General features: G+C 34.7%; 1 protein-coding gene across 5 annotated transcripts in view; it reads right to left on the minus strand.

Moving 5' to 3' along the window:
- Nucleotides 1-19,481, minus strand: part of Sur-8 (leucine-rich repeat protein shoc-2) — a 103,240-nt gene that overhangs the window by 14,715 nt on the left and 69,044 nt on the right. For all 5 annotated transcript variants that reach the window (XM_081761432.1, XM_081761435.1, XM_081761436.1 and 2 more), the window contains exons 7-10: nt 15,525-15,754; nt 10,274-10,587; nt 3,336-3,460; nt 2,557-2,714 (exon numbers count right to left, since the gene is read on the minus strand). In XM_081761432.1, the coding sequence (XP_081617558.1) occupies nt 2,557-2,714; nt 3,336-3,460; nt 10,274-10,587; nt 15,525-15,754 (827 nt within the window). The remainder of the gene's footprint in view (nt 1-2,556; nt 2,715-3,335; nt 3,461-10,273; nt 10,588-15,524; nt 15,755-19,481) is intronic.

Here is a 19,481-nt window from a genome sequence, read left to right on the forward strand (position 1 = left end):
GTGATTAGAAACATTTAAAAGGAAACGTATTTCTTTCACTTTAATGTTTGCATTCAGACATATTTTATCACTATGTTTCCGCTTTGCATATAGGTTCTTTAGGTATTTACGCTACTTGTTATTTAGAAAATAAAATGGCGATCACTAGAAAATAAAATGGCGGCAATTAGAAGAATGTGACGTCACACTATTTCAGTCCATTAGAAAAGGAAAAGGAAAACACTTTAAAAATAAGTTGTTTTGTAAATACAAATTAACCAGATTGACTCAAGTTTTCCTGATGATCACTGCAGGCCAAGGCACTACTAGTGAATCGACTTTGATGATAAAATGAGTTATAAAATAAGTGATTACAGCCAAATAACCATTTCCAAGGAAAATGTAGGAGAACCACAATTTTAAAAGCAATTTACTGGACATCAACAACCTTCAATACCAAAAACTAAAAACCTACTAAAATTAGACCTCTCAAGATATTGGTACACTAGTCAAACAACATATAAAGCTTTAATTAATGAAACAATTTTGAATTCAAGAGGGTGAAAGAAAATCTTACACCATTCATCTTAAAACACTTCAATGCTCGTCTTTAGTACAACTCAACTGCGATTAAGACGAAAAAACAAAAGATAATAATTAAAATCTGCTTTCACAAATTAAAAATGTGTAAGTTAAACACTCTGATGTATATTTAATGTAGTCCCTGCTAACAGAAAAATTCTACGCTCCTAATTTAAAACAAGGATAGTTTAATTTTCTGTATTTGTACTACGAAAATTTATACTTGATTCATGAAAATAAATCTACAGTAAAACCTGTCAACTTGGCCACCTGCTCATCTTGGCCTGGTTCATCTTGAACCTGCATTTTCCCATAAGGCATTCGTTACTTATTGCTGTGTAAGTTGGCCACCGGTCTATCTTGGAAGTTGGCCGCGTTGAAGCAATGTTTACCCTATGATGGTAATGACAAATTTACCTGCGCACATTAGCCAGGCAAAACACCGTTTTGTTATTTTTCTTAACTCTTTCATATTCGCATATGAGAGGCAGATGTTCTGTATTTTTGACAGGAGACAAAGAAGCACGGATTCTTATGATTTGTTCTCGAAGGTCAATAGCCAGAACATTACCCTGATAAAAAGATGGTGAAGGAAGATGTGAATAAGAAAAAGCACGTACAGAAATTCAGGAAATGGTTGTACGTATTTGTTTACCCTGCCTATTTCGGGAAAAAAACACTAGGTATATCGGCTCCTTTCATCAGTAGGGAGCTTTAGTAATTTCAGAAAATTCTCAAGGTTAAAGCTAACCAACCATCTCAATTGTAAACTATTGGCACCTGACGGCTTGTCGAAAGGTAGCGGAGGTTTTGAGATGTGAATTCCCTTAAAATTTTCTCAAAATATCTTTTGCTCCGAGGGAAGCACAAGAGGCAGTTAACTACAAATTAGAATGTATATATATGCAAAAAGTATGAAAGAAATACGTATAGAATGAAGCAACGTGAATAAATTTATTATTAATAACTAATTCACTATTTTTCGAAAGGTATCTACAGAAAATATTTGTCACTGTTTAATCATGTCCAGTTTTGAAAGTAGCTGTCGTTCCATTGTTTATAAAAATTTTAAAATCAAGTAATACAAGAAATCCTATTCTAAAAATACACCAGTCATACTTATTTTCTGTAAGTTGACCACTTTTCAATGAAACCGACGGTGACCAACATAGACAGGTTTCACTGTATATCAATAATGACAAAGTGAAATGTTATTTTGGCTTACTAACAAATTGTTAAGGTTATTTCTTTCCATTTGTATAATTATTATTTTATTAATGTAAGGTGTGCCTACAAAGTAAAATATATAAATTTTAAGCTTTTATTTTTTATTTCATTTTATTTTTTTACCTTGAACATGACAATATGCAACACATTTAGTATTTTAATTATTGACTTTTGCAAATTGAGATCATCATCATCATCATCATAGGTATTCTGCCATTGTTGGCAGGTCACGTGCTGCAACTGAGAAGCTTCCATTCTCCACGATCTTCCGATAACCTCTTCGTCTTCAAGTACGATTTTTCTGTTTTGATATCGTCCATTAGTTGTAGTCTACTTCGCCCTCTCTCTCTCATTCCTTCCACCATACCCTCTAGGACGTCCCTCATGATACAGTTCCTTCTTAACCAATGTCCCAAACAGTTTCCCTTCCTCTTCTAAATAATATCTAAAATTATTCCTTTCTCCCTCGCCATTTTTAATACCTTCTCATTCGTTTCCCACTCGATCCAGCTAATGCTCTCCATTCTTCTCCACACATACATTTCAAAAGCTTCCAGTCGTTTTCCATCACTTTTGCGTAATGTCCATGTTTCTGACCCATACAGCACAAAATTTAGATTAAGTCTTCGAAAAATAAAAGTACTATTACAGACTCTGAATCACGCAGTTTCAGTCAGTAGGAGTCGAATGACTAATACCATGTAATTTACTTTAAACTATATTTTTAAAACTATAAACATTTTAGACATTGTACAAAGTAATACTTACCCTATAGCGCGAGGCAAACTTGTTAACTGATTTGACTGAACAACTAGCTTCTGTAAATCTCTTAAAAACCCGATTTCATTTGGAAGGGACTCGAGCTTGTTTTCTTCCAAATCTAGCACCCTCAATTTCCTCAGGTTTCCTATACTTGCTGGTATCCTCTGTTAGAAAAAAAAAATAATAATAATGTAAGTCACAAACGAAACACTCATCTTTGCAACAAGCCCGCCTCTTTACTTTTCTTTCTTGAAACTTATTATCGAACATGACCCTGTACCTCGTTTTTCGGAAGATATTATAGACTGTACGATTGCTCTCAACCTATTATGTTTTATATTTCCCCTCCTTCTCTTGTATTCTAGTATGTACTGACAAACTGATGATCATCAAAGTCCTAAGATACAGCTTCCTTAAATATATATGTCCATGCACTACAGCGCACTATTCTACAAGTCATATATATATATATATAAGCATTTGTTTTGTAACATATGGCTACAGTAACAATGCTATTCTGTCGTATACCACCATTTTCTTATCTTTTGGTTCTACAAAACTATTGGAACTGTCATCAGCGAACAGACGTCTCCTTTCAGAGACCAGGAAGAACCGCAATCCACAAAATACCAAATATTAAGCGCATCAATCTTACTGAAAAGGGTTTTAAATTCAAAAGAATAACATTTGAAAACAGGTGCACAATTATCTGACATCCTTTATAAAGCAAAGTTTCATTATTTTTATAGATAATCGGAGACAACATACTGAGAAATGTCACTTACCTTCAACATATTATTGGACAATATTAGAACTTCTAAGCTATGTAGACTCTGAATATCATCTGGGATTTTAGTGAGTTGATTAGTGCCAAGATTTAATTCAACCATGTTGACCCATGTTCCTACATCTGAAATTAAAAGAAACTCACATGTACGCATTTTGCTTGCATATTATATCTAACACAAGTCTGTGAGACCAGCAGACTGTCTAGCACTTGTACCACAAACAGGATTCACCAATATTTGTTATTCGTTATAATCAGTTCTTAACTACGTCGGTTAGTCAGAAAGTCAGTTGCACTCCTTCGTAAATATTTTCGGTCAAAGGCTATTTTGATGAAACTGTGTGGCAACACTGCAGACATGTAGCTGTATCGTGTGACGTAGCGGCTTTCACGAGGCAAGTGGAGGTTTTCTGATAATCAGTTGTAAACAGTCTCGACAGCTCCAAGTGGCGTCCAAATTGGAAATGCGTGCAGTGATTTGGTTTTTGTGGCCGAAAAGGTGTAACTGCACCAAAATTTATCGGTAGTTGCATGAAGTGTATGGTGAAAATGCAATGTCACATCAAGCTATCGCGAAGTAATGCAACATTTTGAGAACGGACGTACAGATATTGACGATGCTGAGAGCGAGGGAAGACCATCAACTGCAACAAATCCTTAATTCGCTGCTCACGTGAATGAAAGCATTCTTGCAAACAGACGAAGAAGACGAAAGATGGAACTTTCAAAGCGACGATACCATTGGGATGACGAGATTAAAGCTGCAGCCCAAGAATGGTTATCGGGCACTGGACGAGATTTCTTTGCAGAAGGCATAGAAATACTTGTACCACGCCTCGACAACTACTTAAATAACGGAGGTAATTACGTTGAAAAGTAGACTGTGAATGGAACTTTACGATACAAATAAAGTTTTTGTAAAATTTCAATCGTGTTTTATTTTCTTAACCAGTGCAAGTTACTTTTTGACTGACCCTCGTAACTGTTTACAAGCTAGTGAATTAAAAATCCCAGTAAAAAGATACTAAATAACAGCTACAACACAATGTTTTGTTTGTTTCTTTAAAGATTAATGTCTTATATCAGGGCTGACACTATGTAACACGTAGACCTACAACTGACGTTGGAGACGAAGCACATGCACTTCAAATGGGAGATCGACCCAGGTCTCAAACTAACTGCGAGAACACTCCCCATGCGGAACTGTGTCAGGATTTCGTAGTTTTCTGTTTCTAAATTATGCCTTCTGCAATAAAAAAAAAAAAAAATCGTATCCACTGCGCGAAATTAAAAAAAAAAAAAGTTGATAGAGCATAATATATACTTTTTAAAAAAGTACAAAAATGAACATTTGTTACATAGGTGGAAAATCAGCCAGTAAATACGAGGAAATTTACACGTGAATGTTTTACGCATCTCACAGTTAACCTTCCTGGACTTCAATCTAAACTAGCTTAACCCATCATAAGATGAATCGTTTGCTGTCGTGCAGTACTTCAGCCTATATTTTGATGCATTAAATAACTTTGTGTTGAAACGTAATGATATGATCCAGGGCCGGCCTTAGTAAGTGTGGAGCTACACTGGGAACAGTTTTGGTCGGCCCCAGGTTCCCTGGCAACTTGCACCAAGGTCTATAGAATTAAGAAAGAGTATTTTTTTTTAAAATGTCTTATATCTCTTTGATAGAATAGAAAATATTCCAAATTTGCTCTTGTTATCGATATCGATATCTATCACAGTTTTTACTCTATAGGGATTTAATATTGAAGCCGAATTTCTTGTATTCAACGAGCTGAAATGCCCGTTCTTTGCACGGGGAGAATAGATCTATGGAAAATATTTGAGTCCCTTTCCTCGCTAGGATACGCAATCAATGAAATTGCAATGATAAAAAAATCCATAAGATACTCAACTTTTGTTATAAATTTTGAATCACCCTATACCCCTAGAATACGCTCTTTAATCCAAGTCGTGTATGATAAACGCCCAGCTTTAGGTGGGCAATAACTATGTTCCAAAAGTTATTTCAAACGGAATAGCCGATTTCCCGATCCCGAAAATTATGGATTCTACACTAATCTTGGTCAGCTTGAACACTTTACATATTTCACCCCTCATGCTGTTGGCTGCTGAACTTGAATTAAACGGGATTGAAATTATCACTATTTATCTCAGCGATGCCGAAAACTATGGATTCAAAACTGATATCGGTCGTTTTCGATTATTTCTAAAGAATTGTATATGTCACCCCTTTCCACTCCGTAATGTGGGTACCAGTGGTGTCTATCTGCATATTTTTTTCAGATTGTAGATCATACGTGTACCAAGTTGGGTTGAAATTGCTTGAGGTGTTCCACAGTTATGCTGAAATATACACACACTCATCCATCCAACCTATATATATATATAGGGCAGATCCAAGGGGAGGGCTATATGGGTTACACGTTCAGATACACTGGATGAAATGGGCTTCAATCCTATTTTCTTTACACTGGATAAAGCGGCGAACTATAGTTCAGCCCCTCCTTTGATCATATCCTGAATCCATGGGTGTATATATATTGTAAAACTTGTCAACTTGGCTACCTCTCTAAGTTGGCCACCTGCTCATCTTGGTATGGTTCGTCCTGAACCTGCATTCGTTACTTATTATTCTATAAGTTGGCCACCTGTCTATCTTGGAAGTTGGTCACAATGAAGCAATGTTTACCCTCTGATGATAATGGTAAATTTACCTGCGTATCTTGGCCACGCAAAATATCGTTTTGTTATTTTTCTTAACTCTCTCGTATTCCCATATGAGAGGCAAATGTTCTGTATTTGTGACTGGGAACAAAACAGCATGGATTCTCACGATTTGTTCTTAAAGGTCAATGACCAGAACACTACCCTGACTAAAGGGTGGTGAAGGAAAATGTGAATAAGAAAAAGCACATACAGGTATTCAGGAAATGGTTGTACATATTTGTTTACCCTGTCTGTTTTAGTAAAACCATTAGCTATATCGGCTTCTTTCATCAGTGGAAAGCTTTAGTAATTCAGGAAAGTTCTCAAGGATAAAATCTAACCATCTCAATTGTCAACTAGTGGCATATGACGGCTTGTTGAAAGGTAGCGGTGGTTAAAACATCTTTTGCTCCAAGGGAAACACTTGTAGCTCATTAACCAGCCAGAAAGAATAAAAGAAATGCGTCTAGAATGAGTTTACAGATGATATGTTTCGTCTGTACAACAAAACTGAAGCACATTGAATTTTATCCAATATGAAAATAAAGCAAACAAAACCAGGGAACTTGCAATAGAAAAAGAATAGTAATAACTGAAAAAAGTCATATAAATTGTTCAATTTATAATTTTGCTTTCCTTGCTTTCAATCTTAATAACAGTGCGTTACAATATCAATTTCAATAAACTGCGTACATACATTTCTATTTTATGGTTGTTTGTGCTATTGTGTTTTCAATCCGAATAATTCAATATACCAGACTAGTTTTCAGAAAGAGAAAGACATGTACATATATTAAACATACTGTAATTTTTCTAGTACTGTATATTGTTATGATTACTCTATATACAGTATTTAAAAGTAAGTGTCGTGTCAATGCTTATTAAAATTTTACAATCAAATAATACTAGAATCCTATTCTAAAAATACACCAATCGCAACGGTCCTATTCTAAAGATACACCAATCACACTTATTTTCTGTAAGTTGGCCACTTTTGAATGGAACCGATGGTCGCCAACATAGACAGGTTTCACTATATATATATTGTTTCAAAGTACATTTATATATATGACGCTGCCATTATCAGAGAAAAGTTTACAGTAAAAATGAACTTAGTTTGATGTTAAAGCAGTTTGAGTCGAACATTGTTAGCCCAGAAAACGCTGTATTTATAATTATAATGATCAAGGCCCTACTAAAGTTAGCTTTCTTGGAGAAATATAACATCGCTTGTAAAATATTATTTTTGAAGATATTAAGAGTCTTATCTTGTTCAAAAGGGGGGACATGTGTAAGTATTTTGTATTGGTACGCATATTCTTACTCTGCACCGTACAGGTACTTAGTTGTAGATAAATATGTAACGTTTCGTGTATTGAAATAATCACTTTTGATTCCGTAATATATGATCAATTAATACCTTAAAAGCGAGCTGTGCTGAATAAAGAATTGTGTGTAGTTGATATATTGTGTTCATGTTGCTTAGTTATTATACTAAATTATATTCTGCTTGACATGGAATAAATGCTTGTGGATTTTTTATTTTACAATATATGTATTTACTAAGTATGCAATAATTGCAAATTTGAAGAGAAGCGACCGACTTTTATTGATTATTCATAGATTTGTTTAGTACATTTAATTATTTCCGTGAACGAATACCATATACAAATAGTTGAATTTGGCATATCAGCGAAAAGCAGAATGATTTTGAAAAATTGTATTCGCAGAACAAAATGAAAATGGCTTCGCTCTATTTCTAATGCTGAAAATTATATTTTTCATTGTTTACAATGATAATTCGCGTACCAAATGTTTTTCCAAAGTTAAGTCTATGGGGATCCTATTTTTCGGGGATTATTCCTCAATGGAAAGTCCGATCGGGACATGCTACCCCTTACGACAGAGTTTCCCAACCTTTTTCAACTTGTAATATATATATATATATATATATATATATATATATATATATTACTATTTGTAAATATAAAATACCGTGGTGTTTTGATGTGATTACTGATCTCCTTCTTACAGAGAAGAAAGCTCGATCACTGATTTTCCCCGTGCTAATTCATTATGCTTATTTTTCATTCTAATTTTAAAATAGAAAACAATTGCAATGAAATATACGACTCGGGTTTTTAAAAATGCACTTTCTCTTTCGAAAAGTGTATCTAACCTTTAACTAAAAGGGAAGATCACTAAATAACGAATAAATAAACAAATCTCCTATACTTTTAAAAAACACAAATGTATGTAATTTGTATGCATGTTTGCTCTGTTGAATTTATTGAATGATATGTTAAAATTTCAAGTTACGAAATAGTCTGCAACAATAAAGAAGCAATAATGGTGATGACAATAATAAATACGTTTTTCAACATTAAAAATGTACAGAAAAGTAACACAGTATGAAACTTAAAATTGTAGATTTATAGTAGAGGTTCATTGTAATGTGAAATACAAATATACATTTTCCCTCTATGTCTTGCAATTTGGTTCCTATAGAATTAATAATTTGTTTCGATTTCCTCGCGGCACACCGGTTGGGAAACGCTGCCTTACGAGATGTCAATTTTTGTAAAGAACGGTTCAAACATCTCGGAGAAGTATCCAGACAAATGAATGCCTAAGTCGATTAAAGAGAAGCCTCACTCCAATAAGCTTAGAGTATCATATAGTGAGTGTTAATGGTAGTACGCTTCATGTGAGTTGGCGGTATAGCTTGTTAAATACTGCAATGCCCTAGTGAACATAGCGGAAAGGAGATTGTTAACTATTTGGAATTTAGGTTACCCAGAGACAAAGTATCGCTATTATAATAAGGTACAGGCATTAGACCCGGTATCGAACTTATTCTTGGAACACCAAATTCATATGAAGAAATCATTCCACGCTACCCATTACCGTTTTTGTTCTACAAAGATTCATATCGAAACCGGAAATTGCAGTCGATTTTAACCACTTCCGGTTTTAATAGTGATAAATGCACGCAATGGATCTAATCTTGAGATGCTCATCCATATATATATATATATATATATATATAAGTTTCTTGCTATATTTTACCGTTTCCGCTCGATTGCAATTAACTGAAACCGAAAATTGTGATTTCTACCACTTCCGGTTTGTTTTAAAAATATAAGAATAGAGTGAAACCTATTGTTGGGACACTGAATCTATACGAGAAAACCGTTGCTCGCAATCTCTTACAATTTTTGCTCTGATACCTGTTGCCAGACGTACAAAGCTAGCTATTCTATAAAATATTTCATTCTTACGCATTACACAATTTAGAAGTTTAACATCTACATGATTCTCTTAATGAAATATATATATATATTGGTAGTTATTTAATAGACGAGAACAAGGGACATTACATTTAAACGAGAAACATTTGAACATGTCTCGAAACTAAAGAAGATGCTCGCCTGTGTTTAAGCTGATTCTTTGTGAATCATGCTACTGTAACTAGTCAACTAATAAATTTATCCAGGAAGGTTTACGTCTACAAGATAAAGAGATCAAAGTAACAAGGATCCTTATCATGTTGGTGTCCAGAAACAAAAGGTTGAATGGCAACACCAGAAGGTATTGTTTCAGTATTGCAACCCATTATCATATACTGATACAATTAGTTTATGAGCTTGTGAAGATGATCATCTTGTAAGTCATTTTAATGACATTAGTTTCCACCCAAACCCATCAAGCCTGATTAACGGGTGTGACACATCAAGTAACATTCAACTTTCGAATACCCACTTTTAACTCTAAAGTATGTATCTCATTTGTAACTTTTCCTCTTTGGAGGTTTTTCCTCAACATCTACGCATGACTATCCTTCGTTTATCATTACCCTTCAATAAGATGACAATCTTTTATTATTATATAACGTATGCTAAGAAATGAATATTTGGAGAAATGAGTCAGCAAGAATACTATACTAAACGCAATGGCATTCTTTAAAGTCATTATTTATTTTATTCTTCCTTCTAGGTATTCATACATATTTCAAGGGACATTGTTAGGGAATACGAGGAAAAAGAGTTTCAATCATTTATCACCTTAAGAATCGTTGAGAGGCTTTTAGATAGCAATAATTCCAACTCTAACAATTTATGTTTAGTAGAAGATAAGACAGAGCTTTTAGCATGTCTACCCATTGCTAAATTAGAGCTATGATTACGCTGTTTACAAACTACTTACCCAATGGTAACGAGGAAAGTTGATTTTCTTTCATATTCAACTTTGTTAAGTTTCTGGCCCGTGAAAAGATCCCATACGGGATTTTATCAATTTGATTATGCTCGAGGTTTATGTTGTGCACGTTGGTGAACTGGGCAGGTCCTCCTGAGGGATACGATGTGAATCCATTCCTTGACAATGTTATACTAGTCAAGTTACACAGACTGGCCAACAGCCCATCCGGAAGGTGCGAAATTGCATTCCCTTCCACGTTGAACTCGTCCATGTTCACACAGTTGCTCAAAGACTTGGGTATTGCACTTAGTCTATTGTACCTGAAAAAAAAATGTAATTTTTTTAAAATTATTGTATATTTTGAGTGTATGAATATGTTACTTATTTCTAATATTTCAAGTCTTGAAACAAACCAGGGCAAATACTGCATACAATTACTTTCCAAACAGAGAGCTACCACGAAACTTAACTATCTAATAACATTTATTCGAAACAAAATATAATTTTTAAATGAACGTGAGTATCAACACCACGAACGTAGAAAATCTGAATCCTAATTTCAATCTCTTCACGTAGCTAGAGTAGCTTAGTGGAGCAATAAACTCGGAATCATGCTGCCATGACAGTGATATGTGTGTGTGGAAGTAATACACACAAGAGTTGAGTTGATTTTGAATTTAACGTCCTCTTCAGCAACGAGACTATATGAGACGGGATCTACTGATTAACGTGGAATCCGAACCACATAAGCTCCCGCCTTAATAGACAGAAGGGAACATTATGCAATTATGACCGAGGAGTGAACTGTACAATGTGACCACAATGGAACGATAGCCATCTTGCCCATATGATTGTGACGGATGATGCACAGCGTTAGCTCAACGCTCAAGCAAGGCAACGTTGTCTGCGCAACGATCCGACGGAGTCTGATGAATGCCGAACTGGGGCGCGCGTGCCTTTGCATTGGTTTCCACCAACCCAAGACCACAAACACCTCAGACTATAATAAATGCACGAACACTGTATTTAGAGTGTTGGCGATCGTGTTTTCTGAAGCTTCCCATTTCGACCCGGCATACAATGATCACATAAGCGTTAGATGCCTTCGTGGTGAGCGCAATTTACTCGCGTGCACTGCCAAGAGTCATAGCGGCTGAACGGCAGATGCGATGGTCTGAGATATCATTGGGTACAACCAGGGTTGGCTGGTTTAAACCAAGAACTGGCTTTTTCAAAAAAACTGGTTTAAACTAAAAAACGAAAAACGTTCGTAAAAGTGTAATGAACACACATTTGTGGGTTATCACGTTTCACTCCCGTATACAGTAATGTTTGTATTAAATTCGAACCTAAATTCCCCATTCATTACTCAAAGAGATTATTCTACAAAAGCAACTTTTTTTTTTTTTTTTTTTTTTTAGAAGTTTATGAATGTTTCTTTTGCGACTTTTTTATAGTTTGTTATTATTGTTATCCAATTGCAATCAAAGGAAAATACTAAATATTGTTTCGTTTTAATAATGTTTACTATTGATAAAATATATCGAAATGCCGTACTTTTCTGAGAGGGGGTGGGTCATACAAATCCCACGAGAGGCATTTATTGAAATCAGAAGTATCTTTGATATATATATTTATGTATAAATGGGTCAGAGCCAAAGTGGACTCAAATAATTCGTATCTTCATTTACTTTTCTTACTGATATGCAAGGTAAGTCGTTGTATTTCTTTAACTTGGACCAATGAAAGTCATAGTGAACTAACTTGTACTAAATTAGTTCTTTTGTACTCTGCAGTACTTTGAAATTGTCCATATGTAATTCTGTATAATGGTTTCACTTGAGCAACTGTTTATCTTTTTGTATTTCTGAAATGACTCTTGACAATTATATTAACAAGTGTGTAAAGATCAGTACAACGTATTTTTGTCAGGAGTCCTTCGTGATTGAGTCGGCAGACGTATCGTATTTGTGGTCAATTAGTCCCAGTTTCGACTTTAAATGGAGGACAATTTCTCTCGGATGTAAGCCGAGAAGTGGTTTGGATTCCACTTTAAGCTTATGTGACCCCCTTCCAGATAACCCAGTTGTTGCATAATAACACGACGCCGAAACAAATTTATTTCTATCCATATGTGATATAAATACATAGAGCAAATTATTCCTCCCCCCCCCCCAAAAAAAACATGGTTTAATCCCCCCCAAAAAAGAAACGGGTTTAAACCAAAAACCGGTTTTTTTTTTTTTTTTTTTTTTTTTTTTTCAAAACCATGGTTTTTGCCAACCCTGGGTACAACAGCAATCTTGGTGTCCCTACACTGAGAATGACTTCACCAATTATCGTTACATCATGGATATTCTAAAGGCCGAGGTCATTACGTTCCTTCAGATAACCAGTCGACAATGTGTTCGACTCAAACAACTTTCATCATATTGTACTGCCATCAGACGGTGAATTTCGATTGGTTTCAACCCTTAAGCTAACATAAATCTAATGACACTTCGCTGCTCCACGTTGGTACAAACCTGCAAGGGTGCCACCATCTTGTTTCACTGATTCCCAGAATCCCGTTCGCGAAGCAGGCGTGCCAGGCCTATCTGATAATAGTTTTAGGACACCACCAAAAAATAACAAAGAAGCACAAACTCTGTGGGAGCTTTGTATTTTTATACAACTTTTCCGGTTATTTATTAAATGGACTGTAATTTTTGTGGCACAAAAATTAATTTCACTTGATTTTCTCGAAAATAACGCATGGAAATGTACTTTTAACCATCTCGTTTTGATTAGCTCAATATCACAGATATATAACTTATCATTGGGCAGTTCTATTTTCATTAAATGTTAGTAATATTGTAGTATTTGTTACCGGTGGCCACGAAGGAAGAGTTCTTCAAATACATCTAAAGCTTTCCAACATACATGGTAGAATTTTGCAAGTGTGAGAATAACGGTAAAATTATTGCCAATAACGAAAATAACTGAAATTACCCCTCTTCGTTTCTTGACAAAAATGTATAATTCACCTACATTGGTACTTCTTGCGCTGTCAAGAGTTTGAAGCATAAATAGAGACATGTTGACTTAATTTGCATTTGTGAAACTTTGTATTCATTGGCTGCATACCAGTTCATATTCGTATCAATTTTGTTCCAATAGTCACGTGCCCTAATCTGGTAGCACAGCAGGAAACGAAAAGCCCATAAGCGGGTGCATTATTGTTATTAGATACTAATTTAGAGCACTATAATGTCACAAACCTGATGACTCGTCAATGTAAAAACGATATTTCAACAATGTATTTTATTCTTTGCCAATCCAATCCAGAATTGTTGTTACCCACCTCCCTAATATCCTATTTTCTTTTGGACTTACCCAAAGGTATATTTCTATATAGCATTTCAACTAATAATTTCCAATGGTATCGACGTTTCCCATTCACATAATCCCAGTCTCAATATTCCCAGTAATATTCGACAACGTCTGTATACAGGATGTGTCAAAATCCTCATAGGCTAACTCCGTTATAAAACAAATGAAAATTGTTCGAAATATCTGGTTTTTAATACAAAATGGTGTAATATTTCCAATCGCACTAGCCGTTTGGGGCTCTATGCAGTTTGTAAGGAGTCCTGTATGTTAAATGAAAAAGCAACGTTGCCAGTTCACTGGGGTCTCCCATACCAACAACACAACGTTACTCAAAAACTGATTCGAGCTGTTCTAGGTTTACTTATATAACAGCTTGTGCACGTTCGCCGTGCTTTTCTGTGTCCTCACTTTCTGTTCGAGCAGCTTCCTGAACTGGCAGCATTGCTTTTTCATTTAACACAGGGTGACTTACCAGTGTGGAGCCCAAATGGCGGATGCAATTGAAAAAAATTCCACCACATTACGATGGCAAACCATTTATTAGCAACAACTTTCCATTTTATTCGTATCATTTCTTGGCCTATGGCCTCAGATTTTTAATACACTCGGTATTACGCAACTCCGTATTATATACTTCACCATTCACCCGTTCCTAACTAATAAATTTTCCTCAAAATTTTGATTTTGAACACCTTCAATTATCCATTATTCTATGGGAGTTATTATGCACAATAGCCAACAAAGGTTATGCAACATTTCGATCGATACTTTCAAACATTACTGGTCGATAGTTTGACATTTTGACATCCGATAAATCGATTTTCTTGATATTTCGATACTTTTTGATATTCGCTATTTTTTCGATATTTTGATATTCGGAATTATAGGGTTTTCAAAATTTCGATATTTTCCAACATTTTGCTATTCAATATTGTAAGGATCCCCATCTTTCAGTGTGTATTATTTCTTCGAACACATGTTATTACTGTAAAACACATGCTATTATTTATAAACACCAACGCAAGCACACGATACACAGAAATAACAAGAAGACACGAAGCCGACACGGTGGAACCCGAATGTCTAGAAGTCACCCATAAAGGAGAGCCAGGAGAAGACCAAATTATTAGTTCAAGACTAATTAGCTAACCTTCAACACATGCTACTAAGGTCGCCCTGGACAAAGGTGTTTCCACATTACCTAATCCCTAGAGGCTGCCATAACCAAAAGGGGATTCCTAATTACAACCATACTTCTGAAGGCTGCCATGAGTAAAGGAGGTTCCTTATAAACCGTCTTGCCGAGTCGGTACAGACAAAGGAGATTCTTTTATAGAAATGGGCAAAGGGGCTGATCCGTACATACTTAATTACAACCTTCATCAACCAAAGCCACTTTCGGTGTGTTAAGGACTGATATTGAAAGTTGTTGTTTTGTATCTTTACAAAGAAACTTTGTAAGTTATTCTATAGAGAACATTATTTTTTTTAAATACAATTGGTGAAGGGCAAATCTCAGACTATTATTGACTCTACCTAAAGACATTACAATATTTTCGATATTGGATTTTTCTTTTTTTTCTTATTGATATTTCGATTAAGCTGTGGTGTTTTATACACATCGATTATTAGATCCGGATATCACAAGCTCTGAACAACAAAAGTACCCTCCTATTTTCTTCTCCCTAAACTGCGGAATCAACTCATCAGTTTGAATCTGCTTTACGGTACGCACAAAATCACATCATTTCTACACCAACCCATATTAATTTACATGATCCAACAGTTCTAAACTTCCTCATAGATGAACAAATAAGGGTGCAGTGTGCAATTTTGATAACTACACTATTACACTGATTCAAATATTACGAAAATAACCACTTACCTCAAACCTATTCTGGTTAGATTTTTAAGATTTCCTATCGATTCAGGAATATCCAGAAGTTCATTGTGTTGGAGATCCAAAGTGGAGAGCTGAATGCAGTTGCCAATATCCACAGGAAGATGTTCAAGATGGTTGTGCGAAACATCAAAAGTAACTAAATGGACTAATCGGCCTATGCCTGCAGGAAGTGCCCGTATTTTATTTTCTCGCAGACTAAGCATTGTTAAATTCTAGAAAAAAAAAAAAAAAAAAAAAGGAATAAATAAAAAGTAATATTAATTACTGAAGTAAAATTAAACATATTTTATTATTTAGATTATGATAATGTACGTCTACAAAATAGTTAACGATCTCAAATAGCTTAAGAAAGATGAAGGTTTATCACTACAGAAACAAAAGCATGATATTGAATCACATCACGCATCCTACCAATCTCAGTCAGGATTAGTATCTACCTTAGCAAGCTTCTACTCCATCTAAATGTATCCTACCATCTGTTTCCCAGTGCAATTCGGGTGACCATACGCGTATGTTCCGATAAATCGGTATGATTCCGTTTTCAAAACACAAAATATTGCCGCATTTCTTTTAAACAATAACTTCTTTTGTCTTGATATTTTATTGCAACATGTATAAGCTTTATAATTTATTTAAGCACAATGGTTAATTTAAACTGGTGAGCAAACAACTTTTTAGCTCAAAATACTGAAGTATCTAAAAGGACAATCATCTAGATATGTCACATGCCTACTATCTCTAGAGCACTCATAGAGACAGATGAGAACAATAGGTTCACTATTGGAGCATTTGCTCACCTGTTTCAATTTTAGGAAGTATAGACGTAGTAGTAAACCTGACTTAATGAATGCAAATTGGAGTAATCAATACAAGGTGACCCAAAAGTATTCCCTACATTGATCAAGTATAACATTCTAGTTTATGGATTTATTTGCTTCGACTGTTCCGGGCTTAAGTAAGAAGCAAAAAGACGTAAAGAAATTAGGTCTACCTGTTAGAATACAATGAGCTGATCAGTATGGAACTGTATACCTACTTTTGGGCCACCCTGTATAAGTAAATCACTTTCAGTAATTAATGAATTAATGACAATATTTTGGCACAGATGGTCATTATTATGGTCACTACTTAACACCATAATTAAGTTTTCTTCTAATGTAAATTCATTACGCAACATTGCTCTAATATGCTTCCAGCTACAAAATGAACACTACGATGTTTCACATTTACATTTCGAAGTAGTTTGCTGTCAATACTGTCAAATTATTAATTTATTCCAATATATATTTGTTGTGAAAATATATATTGTGAAAATGTGAAAAAAAAAAAATCACAATGTTTTGGGAATATATTTCTCACATCAAAATAAGAGAAAAATTTATGTGAGCCTGTGGTTGGAAGTGTATAGTTTCGTAGTTATAGGGTGCCGAAAACGTGAAAAAAAAATGAACTTTAAAAGGTCCATAGCTCCACTACTATAGGAACGATCGTAGTTGGGTCAAGACATCACTGAGGAACTAGTATGTGGACTATCCAAATATCCATCTTTCAGAACCTCCGGTACTTGCACAATCATTTTTAGAGATGCTGTTGACGAGTACTTGATCACTCTCGACCTCTCTCTCTCTAAAAATTGGTGTGTGGAAGTACTGGAGCATTCTTAAACATGGATATTTGGATACTTCACATACCAGTTTCTTAGTGATGTCTTCATCCGACTACGATAGGTCCCATAGTAATGGAGCAATGAACTTTTAAAAGTTCATTTTTTTTTGTACGTTTTCGGCATCCTACAACTCCGAAACAATCCAGTTTTGAGCAGAGGTCCATATGAACTTTTTTTCTTATTTTGATGTGAGGAACCTGTTCCCAAAATATTGCGACACATTTTTTATAACACCCTGTATATATTTCTTTCTTTCTTTCTTTTCTTTTCTTTTTTTCTTTCTTTGGTGTCCTACTTTTTGTTGTAGAAAATTATGGTTAACCTATACGCTGCACTTGTATTTTCTATTAAACAATAAGTTCCATTAATTGTTTGTGTTTTGAAAAATGAAGTGAACTGAAATTTCTAGTTCTATTTCCCACAATTATGCACCGAGACTAAACAAGACGGTGATTATGACAATGAATGAAATGGTGGAATGAAGAAAGTACAAGGAAAAGGGAGGACCCTGAGAATACCACCCCCCACACACAACGTTTGTCCAGCACAAAGTCCATTTGGCGCGAGATGGGATCGAATCAGGGACCCCATGCACCGGAGATGAGTGCTATACCACTGAGCCATCACGACCCCTACATGTTCGAAGCTTATTAACCATAGATATACATATTGTAAAACTTTGTATTGCAAAATGTCTCCGAAATAATGTTGAAAGCGTACATGTGAGGAAAAAAAATGAATATATATATATATATATATATATATATATATATATATATATATATATATATATATATATATAGGTGACAAGAATTTTAGGAATTATCCAAATAAAATGCATCAAAAAATAGCTATCTTGTCCAATAATTAGTTTTTGGATCAGGGCTCTCAAAAGTTTGGAACGGCTCCTAATCGGGTTTTCGTATTTTTTACGGAATAAGCACATCATACTGAGTTACGTGATAGTTTGGGTTTCCCTACACTATATGTAGTTCTCCAGATATAAGGCGTAAATAAAATGTTTGATTGAATGAAATAATATTGAATTTTTTGGATCAGGGCCCACAAAATTCTTAAACGGCCCGTAAATCCAATTTTCATTTTTTTTTTTTAAACGGAATAAGCACACCATACTGGGTAAATTGTTAGTTTCGGTTTGGTTACACTTTATGTAGTTCTCAAAATATGGGGTATGGTACAAGAAAATGTTTGATTCTATGAAATATATTGCATTTTTTTGGATGGGCCACTAAATTTTTGAACGGTCCTTAAACGAGTTTTCATATTTTTAAGGAATAAACATATCATACTGAGTAAATTGTTACTTTTGGTTTGGCTACGCTATATGTAGTTCTGAAAATATGGGGCGTACAAGAAAATGTTTGATTGTATGAAATATATTGAATTTTGTGGATGGGACCACTAAATTTTTGAAAGGTCCCTAAATCGAGTTTTCATTTTTTTTCTTTTTTTAGGGAATAAGCGTATCATACTGAGTAAATTGTTAGTTTTGATTTGGCTACACTGTATGTAGTTCTCAAAATATGGGGCGTACAAGTAAATATATTGTACGAAGTATATTCAATTTTTTGGATCAGGGGCCACAAATCATTTTTTAAAATCCCCTAAATCGAATTTTCATATTTTTTACGGAATAAGCACATCATACTGAGTAAATTGTTAGTTTTGGTTTGGCTACGCTATATGTACCTAGATAGTTCTCAAAATATGGGGCGTACAAGGAAATGTTTGATTGTACGAAATATATTGAATTTTATGGCTCAGGGGCCATAACATTTTTGAACGGTCCCTAAATCGAGTTTTCGTACTTTTTTTAATGGAATAAGCATATCATACTGAGTAAATTGTTAGTTTTGATTTGGTTACACTATTTGTAGTTCTCCAGATATAAGGCGTACAAGAAAATGTTTGATTCTATGAAATATATTAAATTTTGTGGATGAGGAGCCACAAAACTTTTGGACGGTCCCTAAATCGAGCTTTCGTATATTTTACGGAATAAACACATCATACTGAGTAAACAGTTAGTTTTGTTTTGACTACACTATATGTAGTTCTCGAGATATAAGGCTCACAAGAAAATTTTTGCCTGAAATATATTGGATCTCTTGATCCAAAAACCTAGATTTAGTTCGTTAGGAAAGCAAAGATAAAATGTAGCGTTATGAATGAAAGGAAAAATACAGGTGATAGTGAAATACTCTACGTGAATATTATACACACTCTCATACTGTTGATGATAGGAATAGGTT

Source organism: Thermobia domestica, chromosome 6 (assembly GCF_964235325.1).
Source record: "Thermobia domestica chromosome 6, izTheDome1.hap1.1, whole genome shotgun sequence".
Lineage (NCBI taxonomy): Eukaryota > Metazoa > Arthropoda > Insecta > Zygentoma > Lepismatidae > Thermobia > Thermobia domestica.